Genomic DNA, 22715 nt, shown 5'->3' with positions numbered 1-22715 from the left:
CAGATTCTGCAACTCTTATCTATCCACTTGTTTTCTCAGCTCACTTGAGCTTTGCATAAGGTCAACCACTGTTTGCTCCAGGACACAGGGATTCCTTTAACCCTTCACCAGCCAGGTTTCTAGGTTATGAGCTTGATTCTCCATACAGTACACTGTCCAATACTCATACAGTATGGATGTTTTCATCAAGATCAAAATATGGGCACCAACATGTATTGCTATATAAAAAGATCTACATTCTCTAGGCTATTTATATGGGCATGGTATGCCTGAGTAACTTCCAATACAAAGTGAAGATGAATTATCTCTTGTATAACACATATATGTTTCCAGTGCAAATTAGAAATACTTAATCAGACAATGGCAGCTTGACCCTTCTATGAAGCTTTTGCATCAGGTTTCTCAAACCTTTTGCATCTCTGCGCTTTTTGTGATAATGACCAAGACCCTCCCATTCATTACATCGTTGAAAAGGGGCGGAGCATGAGTGACCTTAAAATTATGCCCCCCCCCCCAAGAAAAGTTCTGCGGACGGACATCCATGATCAGAACAGAGAACACCAGATCATAGAGCTTAGAGGTTTAAATAAGACAGTTTCTACCTGTATACTCCTTAGGACGGTTCTAATGAGCAGTTGGCATCTGGATTCTTAAATCATGGATTTGTAATTGTGGTAAATGTAGATGTGTACTTACTTTTAATATAAGATTTGATCTGCTTTTTTGTTCCTTTAGATTGAGAATGAATGTAAATTTTATGTGACATTTGTTTAAGGATATCATCTAGGAGCAGGCACTATTTGAATAGTGATTTAATGTTTGCCACCTTCAAATGTTAACGTCAACAAATTTCCATGGTGTGTCCTTACTTTTTTTACATGACTGTTTCTGTAAAACAGAATTGTACATTTTCTAAATAAATTCAAAAGAGTTTAATAAAAAAAAAGCTTTTGCTGCACTATTCATCTTTAGTCCATCTCTGTCCCTGCAGTGATTCCTCTTGCCGCTATAGGAAATCAAGTAAAATTGCACAATAAGGCATTTACCATTTACTACTATACTCAATATATCGGGACTTTTTTTTTGTGTAAACTGAAAATGGACTTTGGACCCATTTACATGTTTGCAGTGCTTAACAACGGATGAAGTGTGTTGTGGTAAGGCAGCCAGTTCATTTTAATGACCTTCCTTAGAGCCCTTGCACACTGGGGCGGTTTGCAGGCGCTATTGCGCTAATAATAGCGCCTGCAAACCGCCCCGAAAGTGCCGCTGCTGTCATCCCAGTGTGCAAGCCCAGAGGGCTTGCACACTGGAGCGATGCGCTGGCAGGATGGTAAAAAAGGTCCTGCCAGCAGCATCTTCGGAGCGGTGAAGGAGCGGTGTGTATACCACTCCTTTACCGCTCCTGCCCATTGAAATCAATGGGACTGCGCGGCTATACCGCCGGCAATGCGCCTCTGCAGAGGCGCTTTGCGGTGGTATTTAACCCTTTTTCGGCTGCTAGCGGGGGGTAAAACTGCCCCGCTAGCGGCCGCATACCGACGGTAAAACGCCGCTAATAATAGCGGCGTTTTACCGCCGACGCCGCCCCCCGCCCCAGTGTGCAAGGGCTCTTAAAGTGGTTCTAAAGACAGAAAGTTTATGTATTCTATGCATTGAGGTAAAAAACCTTCTGTTTTTAATTGATAGAGACATTGTGCAGGCAAGAGAAAAATATGGAGACTGCCATAGAGAACATCTTTAAGAAATTCTGACTGTCATGGTGATTTAATGCGGAGTTCTGCTTAAAAAAAAAAAAAAAAAGTCAGCAGCTACAAATACTGCAGCTGCTGACTTTTAATAATCGGACACTTACCTGTCCCAGGGTCCGGCGATGCCCCACTCGTCTTCCCCTCCTCTCTGCAGTGGAAGCATTGTAACTGTGGGTGCCCGGCTGTGGCTCCACAGCCGGGCACCCACTGCGCATGCGCGAGCCGTGATTGGCTGGGGGGGGGGGCAGATACTCTCTTTTTAGAGGGTCCCAGCTCCCACTTCCTCCTGGCGCACCGCGGCACAAGAAGGGAGATCACCTCTCCCCCCCCTCCCTCTCGGCAATCATCTGGGACACATCAGGTTTGAGCAGAACTCCGCTTTAAATCACCATGACAGTCAGAATTTCTTAAAGATGTTCTCTTTGGCAGTCTCCATATTTTTCTCTTGCCTGCACAAGGTCTCTATCAATTAAAAAAAAAAAAAAAACGACATGCCAAATGTGGCATGTCAGGTGGTCACCTCCCTTAAAGCGGAAGATCCATTTTTGGGTGGAACTCCACTTTAATGAGTTTTCTTGCCATTTTATGATTCTAAAGTTTTTTTAGAAGTTTTTTTTAAAGAGAGATCAGCAAGGGCAGGTCTTGTAGTTTTCTCTTTCACTAATGGTCTCTTTTGTCATGCTTGTGTAATATAGCGTAGGATATGAATCAGGTTGTGCGAGGGAAGCCCCAGGCGCTATTCCTTGTACTGGGAAAGAATGAGGTGACTTCCCGAACTGCTGAGAATAACACAATGTAGACACGTCTCATAACCTTTAGGAACTAATCCTCTACATCCCTCTTACTGCCACCAGATCTCTTTTGAAACCTTTCCATCAACATAACCTCTCAGATTGTGATGGGATGCATTGGTCACTGCCGGGCACCTTCAGTTTCAACTTATTTTGGGAGGAAATAGCAATCGGCCTAAATATACGAGCAAAGCTAACTTTTTATGCATCTGAAAAAGAGGGTTTGCTCCATTTGAAAATGTCACATTTGTTGGGCTTCTGTAGATGCTGGTTACTTCTCAAAGATTATTCCCTACTTTAAAGCGTCTATTTAAGGCCTCATGCACACTGGACGTTTTTGTGCGTTTTTACAGCAGCTGTTTTTGGCTTCAGACGTTTTTTCTACAGTCAATAAACTCCCCATCATGTTATCCTATGTGTCTGTCCATGCACACATAGACTGTTATCAGCAGTTTTTGGCTGGGGTGTTTTTTGACTTAAAAAAATCCAAAACTAGTGGGTTCTGAGAGGAGTTTTTCAGTTGTTTTCACGCTAACGTAAAAAAACGCTGATGAACACTTAAACGTGCCTCACCAGCGTTTTTTAGCGAAATACAAAAAAAACGCTGACGTGGAAAAACGCTATTGCAAAAACGTTGAAAAACTCGCTGCAAAGCTACTGGCATTATTATAACATTATTTTAACGTCCAGTGTGCATGAGGCCTAAAAGTTTGATTTTTTTTTTTTTTATTAGAGTCTGGTGGGCAGAGTCTGGCTTCTTATGTCTTGGATACTTCACCTTTCCTTTTGGGAGATTTGAGTGTTTCTACTCACTCTTGTGTCCCACCTACTCCATACTTCAGAACATAAAAGAATTGCAGAATCCAACAAGTGGGATGGCAAACCCAGGAGGTGGGCAAAGACTGCAACACTTCAATAGGGTCCATAAGAAGTTGTCAAGGGTTTTTTTGGATGGACTAACCCTTTAATAACCTTTTGAGAAGTAATCCGCATCTACAGTAGACCAAGACCAAACATGACATTTTAAAAGAGTTTTTAAAAGGGACATTTTGAAAGCATCTTCAAATGCATCAAATCTGTGCGAGAATAGCAATTAACCTTGTTTATATATTTTTATTGTACTTGAGAAGTAACCAGCATCTACAGAAGACCGATAACTAAGATTATCAAGATTATATTATCATGTTAATATATGTGTATGTACAGTGTTTTGAAAAAGTTTTAATAACCCTTGAAATTTTCCAAATTCTGTCATGTTACAACCAAAAAAGTAAATGTATTTTATTGGGATTTTAAGTGATAGACAAAGTGGCACATAATTGTGAAGTGGAAGGAAAATGATAAATGGTTTTCAATTTTTTTTACAAATATCTGAAAAGTGTGGAGTGCATTTGTATTCAGCCCCCTTTACTCCTAACTAAAATCTAGTGGAACCAATTGCTTTTGAAGTCACCTAATTAATAAATAGAGTCCACCTGTGTGTAATTTAATCTCAGTATAAATACAGCTGTTCTGTGAAGCCCTCAAAGGTTTGTTCGAGAACCTTAGTGAACAAACAGCATTATGATGGACCAAGGAACACACCAGACAGGTCAGGGATAAAGTTGTGGAGAAGTTTAAAGCGGGCTTAGGATATGAAAAAAAATATCCCAAGCTTTGAACATCTCACAAAGCACTGTTCAATTCATCATCCGAAAATGGAAAGACTATGGCACAACTGCAAACCTACTAGGATATGGCGATCCACCGAAACTGACAGTCGGGGCAAGGAGAGCATTAGTCAAAGAAGCAGCCAAGAGGCCCATGGTAACTCTGGAGGAGCTGCAGAGATCCAGAGTTCAGGTGGGAGAATCTGTCCACAAGACAACTATTAATCGTGCACTCCACAAATATGGCCTTTATGAAAGAGTGGCAAGAAGAAAGCCATTGCTGAAAGAAAGCCATAAGAAGTACCCTTTGCAGTTTGAGAGAAGCCATGTGGGGGACACAGCAAACATGTGGAAGAAGGTGCTCTGGTCATAAGAGAACAAAATTAAACTTTTTTGGCCTAAAAGAAAAACGATGTGTGTGGTGGAAAACTAACACTGCATATCACCCTGAAACATAGTGGTGGCAGCATCATGTTGGGGGGATGTTTTTCTTCAGCAGGGACAAGAAAGCTGGTCAAAGTTGATGGGGAGATGGATGGAACCAAATTCTGGGCAATCTTAGAAAAAAACCTGTTATGCCGTGTACACACGACCGTTTTTTCTGTCGGAATAAACTCTGAAGGTTTTTCCGACGGAGTTCCGACAGAATTCCACTGACACTGTCTTGCCTACACACGATCACATCAAAGTCCGACCGTCTAGAATGCTGTGAGCTAAAACACATACGACGTGACTAGAAAAAGGAAGTTCAATAGCCAGTAGCCAATAGCTGCCATCTCGTACTTGCTTCAGAGCATGCGTTGATTTTGGTCCGTCGGAATAGCATACAGACTAGCGGTTTTCCCGATAGAAATTGATTCCATCGGAAAGATTTAAAACATGTTCTATTTCTAGGTACGTAAGAATTTTCGAAAAAAAAAAAAAAAAAGTCCAATGAGGCCCTCACATGATCAATATGTTCAATGAAAAGATTCCATCTGACTTTTCCTGTCAAAGTCCGACCGTGTGTACGCGGCATTAGAGTCTGCAATAGACTTGAGACAGGGGCAGAGGTTCACCTTCTAGCAAGACAACGACCCTAAACATACAGCCTGAGCTACAATGAAATGGTTTAGATCAAAGCATATTCATGTGTTTGAATGGTCCAGTCAAAGTCCAGACCTAAATCCAATTGAGAATCTGTGGCAAGACTTGAAAATTGCTGTTCAGACGCTCTCCATCAAATCTGACAGCTTGAGCTATCTGGCAAAGAAGAATGGGCAAAAATGTCACTCTTTCTAGATGTGCAAAGCTGGTAGATAGATCCCCAAAAAAACTTGCAGCTGTAATTGCAGTGATGGGTGATTCTACAAAGTATTGCGGGGGGGGCTGAATACAAATGCTCACCACACTTTTCAGATATTTATTTGTATAAAATGTTGAAAACCATTTATCATTTTCCTTCCACTTCACAATTGTGTGCCATGTTGGCCTATCACATAAAATCCCAATAAAATACATTTAGGTTTTTAGTTGTAACATGACAAAATGTGGAAAATTTCAAGGGTTATGAATACTTTTTCAAGGCACTGTGTGCATGTATATGTGTGTATATGTATGTATGTATGTATATGTGTGTGTATATATATATATATATATATATATATATATATATATATATATATATATATATATATATATATATATATATATATATATATATATATATATATATATATATATATTTTATTTACCACAAAAAACTGGGAAAACTTATTGACTTGAGTATAAGCCTATGGTGGGAAATGCAGCAGCTACTGGGTAAACAATGCCCATCTGCAGCCTCACTGTGCGCATCTGCAGCCTTGCTGTGCCCATCTGTATCATCAGTGCCCATGTGCAGCCTCACTGTGCCCATCTGCAGCTGTACCTTCGATAACCAAAACAGCGGGTGTCTCCCGCTGTGTCATGCAATCTGTTTGGCGGTGAGGCTGCATAGGATGGGCACTGGTGAGGCTGCATAGGATGGGCACTGGTAAGCCCTGCATTCTTTATGTAGCACAGTCCTGAGTTGTGCACTCTGTTTTTTCTCTTCATAACATTCGGTAGTCCTATCTCAAAAAATTCTAAGTATCTTTCTTTTTTTTTTTTTTTTTAATCTGATGGGCGAAATGTGGGAAATAACGTATATATATCATGCAATAATTCCATAAACACATACCACATACACTGCATATATAATTTGAGGAAAATATGCTCATAAAATAGTTTTATCATTTGCCAATAAAAAAACAAAAAACAAAATGTTCCCGAATCTCATTTTAAAAATCTACCTTAATCTACTGCATGTGGCTATAACGCACAATAGAATTGGAGTTTTACCGCATGTTAACGCGACACAAATCTGACTGCAGTATGTTGCGACACTAATCTTTTTTGTGGAGTGTGAACCATCCATACGATGTAGTGTGCTGTATTAAACATAAATGGTGCTGGTATGTTAAAAACTGCATTGTGGGTTATCTGCTGCTTGTTCAAAATCTTAAAACAGAAAATGACAAGCGTTGTGTACAGTAATGTAGTGGAAATCTCTGATTGGTGCCTTTTTGTGTATAAATGGCATGGACAGCCAATAGTAAAGTGTATTTAGATAATAGAACTGAGCACAGTAAAGGTTGAGGTTACTGTGCCATTAAATGTGAGCAGGTGCAGTTCCTGTAAGTGAACCAATCTAATTATCCTTCATATTTTCTTGTAGGCTTGTTCGGCTCATTAAGAGATGCAGCTGCTAAAATAACCTCCTGAAGGATCTGGCAGAAGACAAGTAACAGAGAATGCGGAATAAGCTTTGCCTCTGCGGCTTGATTGCTGTTGTCTGTTTGCTGAGCCATGTCTGCAGCCGGGCCACTGGTGAGTGTCCGTACTTTGCTTTACCCCCTCTAGTTTTTGCCGGTGCAATTTCAAAGAAAGTGTAGTTTATTTTCAGAAAGCACCTATTTTCAGCTAAAGCAGTATTAAACCCCAAAACAAACATTTCATACGTAGAAGCTTACCTATCCTTACACGTGGTGGCTACATTAGTTTTCTTTTTTAGGCCTTGAGGTGTCTCCACTGTGGATGGTGGAACAATGGAGCCACCTTGAACAACATCACTGTATACCCATTTTCCTTGGGTGGGCTGTGCAGATGTGGGAATTTATTGATCTTGCATCACTGAAATTGTACACTGAGCTGCATGTGCACATTTCAGTCTACAGTACAGACAGGCAGTAAGGCCCCATTCACATCTGAGCGTTTTGTAGCTTGAAGCCTGAAGCTACAAAACGCTGGAGGGTAAAAAAATCAATTATTTTCTATGGAGAAGCTCCAAAACGCCTGAAGCGCAAACAAGTTCTGGAAATTTTTTTTTTTTTTTTTAGGCAGATTTGGGCGTTTTTCTGCTTTTTACATTGGTGAACTTTTGACCTGTACAAAATCATGTGACTTTCTGCCTGAAAACGCTATGCTCAGGTGTGAATGTGGCCTAAGAAGCTTTATTGCAGAAGATGCATAGCATGTCTGTTCTGCTTTTAACCATTTGCCGCCCACGTAACGTCATATGACGTTGCAGATTTTGAGCGGAGATATCTGAATGATGCCTGCAGCTACAGGCATCATTCAGATATCTTCTTTTAGAGCCGGCGATTCCCTTCACCATAACAACTATCATAGCGGCTGTTTAGCTGCTTGATCGTTCTTACAGGCAGCGCAAGGGGATGTCTCCTTCCTCCCATCGCCCTCTGGTGCTTCTCCCGGCTCGCCCTTGCCTTCGGCAAACCGGAGAAGGAACCGACTGGCCCCGGGTGTTGACCATAGAGATTTCCAGTGGGCCAGATGGTCCCTGAAGTCTATGATTGTTTGGAGGCTGGGCGCGAGGTTATGAGGTCAGGCCCAGCCTCTGCATTTGAAAAAATACTGCCACCTCGGTTGGGAAGAGGTGAGATCTGCGGATTTATTGACCCCAGATCTCGCTGTAAAGAGGACCTCTCATGCCATATTCCTATTACAAGGGATGTTTACATTCCTTATAATAGGAATAAAAGTGATATAAAAAAAAAAAAAAAAAACTGTAAAAAAAAGTGTCAAAATAGAAAAATTAACAATAAAAAAAAAAAAAAAATTAAACCGCCCTTGTCCCCACATGCTCGTTCGCAGAAGCCAACGCATACATAAGTCGCGCCCGCATATGTAAACGGCGTTCAAACGACACACATGAGGTATTGCCACGAACGTTAGAGTGAGAGCAATAATTCTAGCACTAGACCTCCTCTGTAACTTAAAACATGTACCCTGTAAAAAAAATTTAAGGCGTCGCCTATGGGCATTTTTAAGTACCAAGTTTGGCGCCATTCCACGAGCGTGTGCAATTTTTGAAGCATGACATGTTGGGTATCTATTTACTCGGCGTAACATCATCTTTCACATGTTGTGGGCTAACTTTAATGTTTTTTTTTTTTTTTTAAATGCATGAAACTGTTTGGCAAAAAAAACACGTTTGAAAAATTGTTGCGCAAATGCCGTGTGAGATAAAAAGTTGCAACCTCGCCATCTTATTCTCTAGCGTCTCTGCTAAAAAAAACATATATAATGTTTGGGGGTTCTGTGTAGTTTTCTAGCAAAAAAAATATGATTTTTACATGTAGGAGAGAAATGTCAGAATTGACCTGGGTAGCAAGTGGTTAAAGAATCTACTTGTTTACATTTTTTTATGACAGTTCCACTTTATTATTGCAGGAACATTTACTTCTTGATGTGCTTTTAAAACCATCTTTGTAGTAAATCTAGAGATTTCAGTTGTATATATATATGTGTGGCACTACTCTTTATACATACACTCAGTGTAAATGTGGACCTTACATAAAATATAAACCAATATATACTGTATATACTCAAGTATAAGCCGAGTTTTTCAGCCTATTTTTTAGGCTGAAACCCCCCGCCCCAGGCTTATACTCGAGTGAGCCGTACAGCAGCCGTACCTTTGATTACTAAAACAGCGGGTGTCTACCGCTGTGTTATGCAGTCTATTCGGCGGCCGTCCATTGTAACAAAGCCCCGCCTCCTGCTCATCCGTGATAGAGGAACACTTATACAATGCTGGGAAACCTTATCAGTGTTCCGTCTATCGAGGAGGAGGCGGGGCTTTGTTACAATGGACGGCCGCCGAATAGACTGCATAACACAGAGGGAGACACCTGCTGTTTTAGTAATCAAAGGTACAGCTGCAGATGGGCACAATGAGGCTGCAGATGGGCATTGTTTACCCAGTAGCTGCTGCATTTTCCCACTCTAGGCTTATACTCGAGTCAATACATTTTCCCAGTTTTTTGTGGTAAAATTAGGTGCTTCGGCTTATATTCGGGTCGGCCTATACTCGAGTATATATGGTAAATGTGCAGCACATATAACTTCATAAATCATAAAGCGTCTTGTGCCTTTAAAACTTATATACAGCGTGCCTTATGCAAATACGTGCCTTACATAAAAGTGCAAAATACAAAAAGGTGCTCTGTGCCTTTAGCTGATTATACCATCCATAACCAACATACTGTATAAGGTCCATAGATATAAATAAAGTGCTCAGTGCTGAGAAATCCAAAGTGCTTTTGTTCCTTAAATTGCGGTAAAACACTCCGTGCTCCCCTCCTACGTTTCCACACTTAGCAGAACTCAATAGAGCTGGCACTTTACTTTTTTGTAATTTTGGCAAAAATAGAATTGAAAGTTTGATCACCCTCTTAAATTGCCACTTATGTGGCCAGTACTAGGATGCCTATGCATAAAAAGAGCGTATTTGCGTTTTTCTGTTTTCTGGCACATAGTTCTGCTAGGACTGGGCTACAATAAGTCTGCATGCTGGATTCCTTCCTTTCAGTCATTAATTAGTGGTAGCTCTCAAGGGTAAGCTCATGTCAATTTAAATTATTACGACTGCCATAAATCTGTGGATGAACAAGTGCAAAATGTTGAGATCAGGAAAGTCACAGTCATAAAACCTGATGAGGGACCAGTAAACTTTGAAGTATTTACAGTGGATAATGAACGACTCCTATAGTCTGTCTTATTCTTTCTTCCCAATTCTCTTTATTTATCCATTATTTTCTTTCATTTTATTTTTTATGATTCTTGCTCCTCTATATTCAGCTATTTTCATTCCCAGTAGACTATGGATATTCATTGTGTCATTTAATTAATTAACTAAGTGAAGTCCAAGTTCTAAGTGGAGAGTTTCAGAAACTGAGTGTCTCTAAGCAGGCCTCATACCATATATTTATCCCCCCCACCCCCCAGTCTCTTTTTACATCCTCTAGCTCAGCCTTACCTATTCTAGCCCAACCTTTCTACTCAAGGGGAATCCTTGAAATAATTTCTAGAACTCCAAGAACCCTGATAAAATGAAGTAATTTGGGTCAACGGGAAGAACGTGCCTTACTTTTGTGGTAAGGTGGGAATGCTTCTCTTATAGTGGTGGTTAGAATGCCACCCTCCTAGCAGCTAAAACTATCAGTGGTGTCATGCTGCTGGCTTTGCCAAGTGGCATTGGACCTGGAACTATGCAGGCACCATCAGATGGGAAGTCTGCCCTATAAATCTGTGGCAACCTCTAGAGCAGGGGTCTCAAACTGGCGGCCCTTTAGCTGTTGCGAAACTACAAGTCGCATGAGGCATTGCAAGGCTCACAGTTACAAGCATGACTCCCACAGGCAGAGGCATGATGGGACGTGTAGTTTTGAAACAGCTGGAGGGCCGCCAGTTTGAGACCCCTGCTCTAGAGGAAACCTAGTAATCCACTGAACCTTTATTGAGAATGGCCTATAGCTACATCTCAGCTTCCCCCTTCTCTCCATCTCCTCTCTATCCCCCCCCCCCACCCCCACCCTATCGTCCCTCTCCAGAAAATGCTCTAGCATAGAATTGTGACAATAGTATGACATTTCTCAGGTGTACAGTGCTATTAAATACCTGCAGCCCCCTCTGCTGTGTAAGAATGCCAGGTCATTGTCATCAGGTCAATAGGAAGCTGGAAGGAGACAGCAGACTTCAACACTACAAGGAAGCATTGTAGCTTTTCCTGATCAGAACATCCTAGCATTTGGCCATGGCTGTAGGATTGGATTTGCAGGTAGAAGGTACCTGCATTTAATACTTGTATTTTTTTTTTTTTTTATAATTATTATTCGTGTTATATGAACATTCCTGTAACTTACATTTTCAAGCCTCATAACTCAAGATTGTCACTCAAAACATTGTCCATCAATGAATCCGTGCCCTAGATATGTAATTTCCCATAAAAAATATTTCTATGACCGCAACATATTTTATTTGTTTTCCTGGAATTTAGTTTTATCCCTGCTTTCCAGCTCTTCCTCTTGTGTACACACTCGCTAATAAGGGCCATGCTTGGTGTATTTTACATGGAGCTATTTTTAATCCCATATAGCGCAGATTATTTTGTGTATTTACTTTCACCAGCTGAAAAAATATACAAACTTATCGCAAATCAGTATTTGTCTTGACATTGCTGTGCTGAACCTTTAAATTTGTTGCTTTTTACTACCTAAAACAAGATATTCCAAAAAATCGCAACATGTGTCCTAGTTGAGTATACTCATTAAAATATTAGCTTTATTAAAGCAATGCTACCAAACAGTAATTCTCTATTTTGATGTATTAGGCTAGTGCTTTATCCTCTGCCAGATTGTTACTGCTATCTAAGACCATGAACATGAGAACCATAAGTAAGGCCTTAATGGCCTAAGCACATTAGGGTCTATGTCAGGGCTGGATTTTCGCCACGTGATAATAAACTGTATGCAAGGACCAGAGTGCTTGCTCTTTCAATTGCATGAAGAGGAGATATACTTTAAGCTGGTCATCAAAATATGACCTGTTTAGCAGGGACTGGTCAAATATTGATCAATCTATGGCCATTCCAGCTTTAGAGAAGTTGATCTAACCAAAGGCTTCTCTTGAATGGGAATGTCAAAAAAATTCCACTCGATCAGGGAATGCAGCCCATTATCTGCAGTGCTGATTAGTGTACTCTGACGACAGAGGAGTCCCGCTTTTAGAATTCAGTAGCGCAGGTGGAAGGATTCCTTCATCCACCTTGACTATGGTGATGGGGGAATCTGTTCATATCATTTATATTTATTTTTTTATTTTTAACCGGCTGATCAAAAAATAAAAAAATAAAATCCAACAGTAGTATGGTGACTTGGATATGGACATTCGATTGTTTAAATATCTTCAAGCTGAACTCCAGACAAATAGCTAAATACACAGGTACTGTGTAATAAAAAAATCAGGTGAAAGACGCATCATAATGATGACTTCCCTTCACAATCAGAAGAGGTCCATTGGCATGATCAGCTTAGACATGCAGAAACCAGTGGGACCCGGTACACCCATCCACAGTCCAGAGAAGTCTGGTCAGAAGTGGTCTTCAGTGAAGAAAAAACACAAATCTGACGTGTGGTAACAAGGACAAGCAACTTCCCAATGCATGAAAACACAAAAACGTGTGTGCAAAAAAAGTAAGCAGGTGCTCTGGACTGGTTAGTTCAAATTTGAAGTACCGGTATTTGGCTGTAAAAGAAGTTTATTCTCCAAAGGCCTAAAAAGCGGTACAAGGATGAGTAACTGTCAGAAACCATGAATCAGACCGAGACAGAAGTACAGTTAATCACACTTGTTTAATAATAATAATAAAAAGGTAAACAGTGTAAGCGTAGTTAATACAAAGCCAGAGTTCAGTAACCAGATTGGGTAGTCAGCCAATGCCAATGTCGGAGAGCCAGAGATCAACATAGTAGTACAGCAAGCAGGATCAGGAGCCAGAAGGGACATCAGCCGAACAAGTCTTCAACAGGAACGCAGGAGAAAGTCTCTGAGATGTGACCAAAGGCGAAGGCAGTGATGAAGTGAGCTGGACGGCTTTAAGTAGCCAGGACTGACGAGCAGATCATCAACAGCTGAGTCACTGTGGAGAGAAAAGAGCTGGCAATTAGCTGACAGCTGAGCGGCCAGCTGAGAGAAGGAAGGGCTGAGCCCAGCCCTGACAGTAACTGCAGCGAAACATGGTTGAGGTTCCTTACAGGTGTGCTTTGCTACAATTTTTGATTTGGGGATTTGGTCAGAATTAATGGTCTTCAGGGTGGATACTTGTCCATCACAGAACAAATTGTGGCAGGCACCTGACTGATCCCAAATTCAGTCTTCAGCAGGTCAATGGCCCCAAACATACAGCCAATGTCAGAACTATCTTCAGCAAAAAGAACATGATCAACATCATTGGATCTGCCTGGGATTACATGAAAGAAGATAAGCAACTAAGACAAAAAGTGTGTTTAGTTCTCCTAGATCAGCCTTACTCAACCTGAGTTCCTCCAGAGATTGTTGGGGTTTCCTTGAGCAATGAGTGGTTTCTGACTCTAAGATGAGTAACCACTGGCCAGCTATCTGTAAGAGGCATTTTTTTTCCAATGGCCACAGTTATAAGGAGCATTTTTTCCCAGTGACGTCACACTAATGTACTGTGAGCTGTAGATCTAGTCATTCTAAGTAGGGGTTACCTGGAACCAGAAATGTATTTCAATGTTTCCTCCATGTTAAAAAGGTTGAGAAAGGCTGCCCTAGATATTTGAAACAACTATGTGGCTTTAAAGCACTATATTCAGAAGTACCTGTTTTACAGTGGTGGACATGCCAAATAAGTATAAATTAGATTTAGTTGTTTCTGTTTATGCACTTTTTTCACATAAAACTTTAGTGTATGTACATTGGGGTGGCCATATTTGCTTATTACATATGCAGGCTTTTCTTTTGTTAAAACAACTCTTATTGCAGATCTAGCAGTCTGTGTTTGATTACAATCAGTTTCTAATGATACTCACAGTGATTCTGGTAGCCAGACATGCTACAATGTTGGATAGCCAGGCTTTCGCTTATTTCAGAGTGCGCAGGAGTTTAATTTTATATGTTGTGTGATTCTGTAATGCAGACATGTGCCATCTTGATTTAAAGTGTGTGTTTTTTTAATTTTTTTTATTTTATTTTAGTGAAAAGATAGGTCTGCTTTAAAATCGATGAATTTGGGTTTGTAAAAGGGACCCTAGAATATAGCGCATACCAGCAGTATTGTTAGACTGAAATCTGGACAGCATGGCAAACCTGGTATTTCATTTATGTACATAATCATGGATTCTAGTCATTGCTTGGGCATGTCCTTCCACACAGTTCTATGTTCTAGGAACATTTATTTTATATGTATTCTGATTCATATTAATATTTTAGAGTCTTCAGAATTCTACCGGAACCTAACCTGTCTGACACACGATCTAGAGACCATATATTGTGACTGGCAAACTCCGGACTATGCTGGATCTCCAGTACTTTATGAGGTTTGTTCATGGTAAGAATCCTCCCCCACTTCACTTGACATAGACTTTCACTAAACAAATGTGTGCCCATTACCTGAACAGTAAATATGGAAGAGTGTTGTCCCTCCTTCTCCCAGTCTGAGATGTACAGGGTATTGCAAGAGGATCATACCTCATCAAATGTAGGTACTCCTACTAGTTGCATTTAAATATATCTAATTTTTTAATGAACATATTACTGTAATAAATTATGTTGTTTTTTTTTTTTTTTTGCCTGGGATTTACCTTTTTTGAAGTATAATTCAAGCCAACACTATTCTTGCTAGTGTTGGATCAAGTAGGAAGTTTGGAACCCTTGTTTAAATTTTAGTTCTCCTTGTGTCCCCACTGGTGAGATTCACTCTGTGAAGGGGGAAGGTGAAGAGAAATTCCCCAATGGGGACACCGATTGTGATGACAACTATCAGAAGAATGACACCAGGGTTCCCCCTTGTTTTGGAGAGATCTTTGCTTCCTGTTTTGTATCGAGAGGAGAGCAAGTGCAGACAAGTCTTGTGGATGTTGACGCAAAAAATACCTGTCAGTTTTTACCCTTGTGAAGTGGAAAAGGAAAGGCCCAGAAAAACAGCAAAAAGTTTCAGAGGTTCTAACTCTTCCTCACTTTTGTTTTTGCCTGTGCCCATGTTAGCAAGGACAGTAAGTTAGGGGGGGGGGGGGGGTCTTTCTAATAGGTACACAGATAGCAAAGAAACTCACAAAAACTCAGGCATTTCCCGCTATGTCAGAAACAAAAAAAACCTTTAAAGTAGAACCAGAGGCAACACTTCATTTTGGATGGAGGGTTATAACCCCTGTCAGTGTTTTTGCCATCTGTGTCCTATTGGGGAGGTTTTCTTTCACTTCCTGTCCTATAACCAAAACGGGAAGTGTGGGGAAATCCTCCTAAGTGACGGAAACGCTGGTTTTCACCAGATCACCAAGACTAGTATCCCCATCAAAGAGTTCCCCTTTATTACTGTTCTGAAGACAACCCAAATTTAGGATTTTCTTTTACTTTTGATGATAATGGTAAACATGACAAATAGAGATGCACCGACATTTCAGCGGCCGAAAATGGTATTTACGGCATTTTGCCGATAGAGAAAAATGATGATAATAATGATGCCAAAAAAACGCAATTTTGCCATGATTTTACTATGCTTATGGTGTGTTTTTCATAGATCATGTTACTAAAAAAAAAAAAACGCATCAAAAACGTAACAAAGGTCAGTTATTGAGGCATTGTTGCTGCATTTTCAGTGTATTTCAGTGAGGAGGTGCATTTTTTGTTGCGTTTTTTTAACCGACCAAAAATTCAGCAAGCAAGATTTTTAACACCGCATTGGAAGCGCAATTGATCAGTGTAAAGACATACAGAGAATTTAAAGGGATGCATTTTTCTTGAGCTTTTCTTGCGCTAAAGGTGCAGATAACGGGCGACAATAAATTCACATTCATTTAAAAAATGATATTAATAAAAAGTTGACTAATACAATCATATATAAAAATAAATTATATATATATGTTAAATGTATATGTTAAAAACTGTAATTTTCAGTTCTGGCCAAGTGCATTTTTAATTTTCGTTTTCGGCACCAACATTTTCATTCAATGCAGCTCTAATGAAAATAAAGAGGGTGAATCTTCTTAGCAGGGACAGAGACAAAGACGTTCTAATCTATCTGCACTGTATCCAAAAAAAAACAGATTGTACAGTCCTTTTGAAAAACGTTATTTTGCGCTGGTGTGGGGTACTCATCCTTCCAAAACTTTAGTAGACTCCTCCAAGGGTCCAGCAGGACTCCACAGTTGCTGGTGAGCAGCCTCCAGGACTGCAAACCACCTATCACACTATAATGTATCTCTATATCTCTATGAGGTTCCGTGCGCTTACAACACAAATGATTATAGCCATAAGAAGTAAATAATAGTAAAAAAAGAAGATCATGTAATCCATCCAAAGTAGCATCTGGGCAGCTATAACAAGAAGAGTACGGGACTATTAGATAAATGTTATGAACAGCGACTCTTGGGATGACTTGTAGCTCTGCAAGCTGTAGGATGCCTGGAGCCAAGTGTAGCCCACCGAATACATAAATTTTACAAGAAATCATCTGAGGACGTTTGTAGTATAAACATACGGAGTACTGTACTTTAAACTTATCGAACTGTTTCACATTCTTACTGGCTGTTGAGAAATAATTTCTTTATTTTCCTGCAGGTCTTCACAAGGAGAGAGATGTTATGACTCCAAAAGTAATAGTCTGCAGGTTGAATATCTAATGTTTTCCATCGCGCAAGTAAGGATCAAAGCAAAAAACATCACAGGACAACCCGTCATCAGTTTTCAAAAGACCATACAAGACATCCGTAAGTTCTGCTCATTCATAAAAGAGACACACCTAAAGTGGCTATACACTAGAAGAACTTAGTTTGACAACTTTCATTTCAGAAACGTACGTTTTGATTTTCAAATTGTTATTGGGATCAAATTGATGTCCATTTTTGACTGTTGTGAAAGGAGTGGAATGGAAAATTTTTCTCAAATTTCTAATGTTGAATGTGGTTTTTGTTGGGGAAACTACATCCATCCAAAATCAATTTTTAAGCGCAAACAATATTTTAAAGAACATTCCTAAATCCATTTCAACTCTCCAAACCTACAACTTTTAATGTCCACAGCCCATCCGCATGTCAATTCCTGTAGCCCATCTCCACTCCAACATGAAGATTTAAGAAGGTAAGGAGTCCTACTCTGTAAGTAGCTCATTCTTGATACTTTATTCTGTTAACAATAAAGTAACTGCATATATACTTTATAGTCCCCACCCAAAAAAACACACTCCCTATGTACTCTATCCTTGTGTGAGCAAGCCCATTAGGATGAAATGAGTTTAGGAAGTGTTTTTTTTTTTTATTTAATTTTTTTTTCTTTTGAGTGAAGACCATACGTATGTAGTTACTTTGTTGTCAACAGAATAAAGTATCAAGAATAGGGATGAGCTCCGGCGTGTTCGCATGGCGCACGTGCCGAGCCCGCCAGGAAGTCGGCACGGGGCAGCGCTAATCACAAGCAGTGAGACATTTCCCGATGTGCGGCTGCAGAGATCGGGAAATGTCTCCCTGCCTGTGATTAGCGCTGCGCCGTGCCGACTTCCTGGCGGGCTCGGCACGTGCGCCATGCGAACACGCCGGAGCTCATCCTTAATCAAGAACAATGCTAAGTGCAGAGTGTGACTCTTCATCTTTTTGAAAAATGTTGAGTGACTCAAGTCTTCGAATGTGCTGATGAGACTTGTACAAATGTTTGTAAGTCTGCTATTGTGTGGCCAGCTGTACTAAATAAACAATCTACCATTTGGCATCAGCATAGTAATTTAGCTTTTCTAATGCTCTCCATTACCTGTGTTATTCCCTGCAGTGATTTAGAATGCTTCCATTTACTCAGAAATTTCCTCTTGAACAATGTTAATCCAGAGCTGTGGTGGAACCGCAAAAGCGGAACTGCAGCGAATAAAAAATGTTGTCACGTGCTGGGTCCTTCCTAGTTACCATTATTACTTGGTATATGATGTCTGGAAGGGTGCTGGGGAAGCTGAAAATAGTGCCATATTCCACTGTTGGCTTTGATAATCCAGCTCAGCTGCTGTGAGTTTCACTTCTTAACTACTTCCCATCTGCCATACGTATGTAGCAATAACTCTCGGCAGAGCTGCTGGTTTAAGCGGGCTTGTTACCTTCACTCTCCTTCCCTCTGTTTTTACCGGCACAGGGTCTAGGGTTCCGTTGAGTTTACCTCTGGACGATACACGCACCAACACTTGAGTACATTTTCAATGCTTTATTAAACAATTTACTAAGGAAGTAGCAGAAAAGAGGCAGAAGGGAAACTGCAGAAGAAACTCAAATATCTTCTTGTAAGATTCTTGACAAATGTCCTGGTAGAATTTGGATATTACAATGGAATGCACTCCCCTCGTGGGACACACTCCTTGCACGCCTGGATAGGCCTCTCTCACTTGCCTAGCAGCCAGTACGTAGCACGAACAAAAGTCTCTGCCACAGACTTGTCTGGGATAAACCTGTACTATCCTCTGCCACAGGATGTATTGGTTTTCTGCAATGAACGTTAGTCACAGTGCTTGAACCTTTAAGCCAACCCGGCAACACTATGCTGTATAGTTACTTTAGGATACGTCCTCCAACTGAGTCACCAGGCCCCTCTCCAGACCAGCACGCTGCGTGATCCTTCCATGACGGTCCTCCCCTGGGATCTCCTCGGTTGTCCAGCTTCTTCACTCTGGATAGACAGCTCAGGACCATTCCTCGGCTGCTGTGGTATGCCCCAGACAAGCTTCTGGGCCCACCCCTGCGCCGCAGAGACAGAGGCCCACGAGATTGCTCTCTAACGCATACCTGTCGGCCAGGAGGGCCAGCAGGTGGCTGTAAAAACGAACCCTTGAATATGGGGTCTGTCCCATAAATACCCTCGCCCAGAATGCATCTCGGAGGACCACCTCCACCGAGTTATCTCCGGGACAGAAGAGCATCCATGCGCTTCAACACGTTGCCTTTCCAACACTGACCAGTGATAACAGCGACACCCACCGGTCAGTCTGGAAACACACACAACGTCGGCCAAGCTGGAACAGAGGCAAACCTAACCATCCTATCGAACAAGTTGCTAAATTTACCTAACATATGGTAGATCGCAAATCTACCAGCGCTACATACTCCCCCCACTACAGTAGACGTTGTCCCCAACGTCTGTCCAAAAACAGTAACAACTCCCAAGCCTGGGAGTAGGTATTTGAGTTTCTCATAACTTGGATAGACAAAGAGAGAGGAAAAGACAGTGGAAAGATATAAGACTTATATCTATAAAACATATTGCATATTAACTCCTTTAAGAGGAAGTAAACCCTGATGGGTTTTACTTCCTCTTTATTCCCCTGCAAAGTAAAAGCGTTATGTGGCACTTACCTGCAAACAAAGCCTGCGATGTCCCCGCTGGTGGAAGCATCCATCTTCGCCTCTCTTCATCCAGGGCTGCGGATTCCGGCTCTGTGACTGGCCAGAGCTGCGTGACATCACTCTTGCCAGTCCCGGCACACGCCGGGGAAGAAACGGCACGGAGGGCTGTTTCTGCGCATGCGCCGACGATGTCATCAGCGCACTACAAGGCAAATACCTCCTAAACTGTGCACATTTAGGAGATATTTTCAGTACACATAGGTAAGGCTTATTATAGGCTTACCGATATGTAAAAATAGGTCAGGGGGGTTTACTGTACAACCACTTTCACCTCTCATATCCTGCAGCTCAGCACATTAACCCCTTCATCTCCTTCCTCCCACTGTATGTGACCTGTACACTGACCACCCTTCATCTCCTTCACTCCTACTGTATGTGTCCTGTACATTAACCCCTTCATCTCCTTCCTCCCACTGTATGTGACCTGTACACTGACCACGCTTCATCTCCTTCACTCCTACTGTATGTGTCCTGTACATTAACCCCTTCATCTCCTTCCTTCCACTTAATACACCATTACCAAGCTCCATGTTTTAAACCACTTCCATGACAACATGTTTCTTCATTTCCAAAAAGCGTGGCAAAAAATGAGATCACTTTGGGGTGTCTACTTTTCAAAAAGGAATCATTTTGCGGGATTTTTCACTCTCCCGGCATTTGTTTTTGATGATTTGCTGTGTATCCTAAAGTACGGGAAACCGTTTTTGTTCCAGATTTCCGTTTTTTTCCAGATAGTCCTTTTTTTGTTGTATACATAAGAACAGTGGTCATTGAAAAACCACAAAAAAGAAAGCTCTATCTGTCTCAAAACAATTATATCAAATTTAATTTGGGGGTGTTGCATGAGGGAGTAAAGCTGGCTACACATTATACAATTTTCCTTTTTTACAAAAAACATATAATATGAGGTCACACCTAAATGCTTCTAAATTGTATGCAAGAAGGCAGGCCCTCGTACTACATAGTTGAAGGTAAAGAAAATTGAACAAACAAAATTGTATAATGTGTAGTCTTTATTGTCAGTCAAACTATCACAGCGCTGAAAATCAGCCTATTAATTGGAGGGGTATTACAAGCTAGTACTGAAGTGGTTAATTCAGCAAAGCGCCAGTTAAACTGTTGTTTCTTTTTGTGTGCTTGCTAATCTACATCGTCCATGTTTCCCGGGCCTGTAATGAATGCATTTAGTTATATGATTAGTGTGATCTTCCTGTATGTTATTTCATTAGTGCGCTGGTGAACATAATGGGTGCATTGTGTTGAGAGCAGATCTCTCTGCTGTGTAACTCCATCTTATCCTGCTGCTGAGACCGGAGAAAATGTTTTTCTCTAATTGTGGGCCTTTTTGTCTTACAGCTTACGTTCCGTACACACCACAGATCCGCTCCTTGGTTGCTGATTATAGGTCCGACTCCCTGTTTGTGGAATGGACAATAAATGACACCGCCTTTCTGAACGAAGTGAAGATAGACTGGGAGATCAACGTGTTACGGGGCCCAAACCTTCAGATAGTTAAAAATGTATGTGGTTTTGTGTCTAAAATTTAATTCATATATTCTATGAAAAATTGTGTTTTTTTACGATGTTACAATGACACATTCAACCTGTGCCTGCAGCTGGCCTTGTCTGGTCTAGGGGTTTTGTGCTTTTTCCCTCCGATCAACGATGTTCACTATAGCTTTGGCTGGATGGGGACTCTCCCTCATTGGCTGAGACAGCACATTGGCTCCCATTGGTGTTCGATCACAGCCAGTGAGCCAATGAGGAGAGAGGCCGAGTAACATAACAGAGTGATATACCAATAATAAGCATGTATAGAACAGGAACCATCCAACAGGTGCAACCAAAGTAACCGCCGTAGTATTATGTGTGGAATACTGTCTCTTATATAGAAAAATAACAAGAAAAATGATCCATATATTAGAGTGGAAATTTAACCATACCAACTTGATAAAAAAATAATGTTCTTTAGCAAGGAACATCCATTCCACATGAATAATTAGGCTACCAAAATTAGTGTGTGGTGTAAATTGCCTCCAGCATTGCTCCTGTTTCTTCTTGCTGGAGGCAGCCATTTTGCTGAAGCCCAGAGCCCCTGAACAGCAGTAAATCCTACAGTGGAACTAAACCCATCGATTTTACGGTTTCAAAAACCGTTGTATTCCTGGAATGCTGGGATACCCAGCATAGTCCCTTAAAGAAGGGACTATAGGCCTCTTTACTTTGTAGTTGCATGTTACTCAAGTTGGCAGCACTTCAGCTTTTGCAGTTGCCTGAGGAATACTTTAGGCCATGTTGTTGTTGTTATTGGTCAGGGGGCTGTACAGTGGTGTGTGTCCAACTAACGCTGCCAACAATACTCATAGTCGCTGTTTGTTCTCTGTACTTAGGAAACCTTCACGATACACTGGAATGATAGCAAGGCTAGGTTCTATTGGAATTGGACCTCAGACTTTCCTTTGAATTGTACATCGCACTCTGTAAGGATCCGATGCTTCGTCCATGAGGATGCCTACTATGGAGAGATCCTGCATAGTAAATGGAGCACCATAAACACAATAGAAGGTAATGGCAGTGTTGTGTAACACAAAAAATAACTGTCAAGGGGCTGCAGCACCCCCCAGTGAGCCAACACCTGCTGCTTCAGGGACATCAGGACCTCCGTGTGAGAGGATGTCTTTTCCCGCTCCCGCTGTTTTGTTATCTAGAGAGTGAGGGCGGGGCGGGGGGGGGTGTTGTCTGTACTGAGGGGTCTGTGCTGGGGGAAGGAGTGCGGGGGGGGGTGCTTGGGGCAAGGGAGTCTATACTGAGAGGTCTGTGTTGGAAGGGGAGCCTGTTAAAGCAAGCGGTGAGAAGGCAATACAACTTCTCCTCACCGCCTGTCAAATGCTCTCTGAAGAGTTATCTTAATGCAGGTCGCTCTTCATAGACCAATGTTATTGTGAATGAGCCTTTACTATCTTGCTCGTAGGACAGTCATTAAAGCATTTTTTGTGGGTAAAAGGAGTTTGGCCTGCTGTACTGCTTTATTTCTCCATACCATTTTTTTTG

At 41.2% G+C, this 22715-nt stretch overlaps 1 protein-coding gene across 2 annotated transcripts in view; it reads left to right on the top strand.

Annotated features, from left to right (window-relative positions):
* LOC141132721 (leukemia inhibitory factor receptor-like) overlaps positions 1–22715 on the top strand; it is a 150127-nt gene that overhangs the window by 70593 nt on the left and 56819 nt on the right. For both annotated transcript variants that reach the window (XR_012242959.1, XM_073621483.1), the window contains exons 2-6: positions 6929–7080; positions 14506–14623; positions 16852–17000; positions 21021–21184; positions 22055–22229. Coding sequence is in view for 1 of the 2 variants with exons in the window: in XM_073621483.1 (XP_073477584.1) it covers positions 7005–7080; positions 14506–14623; positions 16852–17000; positions 21021–21184; positions 22055–22229 (682 nt within the window). In the remaining variant the exon portion in view is untranslated. The remainder of the gene's footprint in view (positions 1–6928; positions 7081–14505; positions 14624–16851; positions 17001–21020; positions 21185–22054; positions 22230–22715) is intronic.

This window comes from Aquarana catesbeiana, linkage group LG01 (assembly GCF_042186555.1).
Source record: "Aquarana catesbeiana isolate 2022-GZ linkage group LG01, ASM4218655v1, whole genome shotgun sequence".
Taxonomy (NCBI): domain Eukaryota; kingdom Metazoa; phylum Chordata; class Amphibia; order Anura; family Ranidae; genus Aquarana; species Aquarana catesbeiana.
This window is presented reverse-complemented; position numbering and strand designations above follow the sequence as displayed.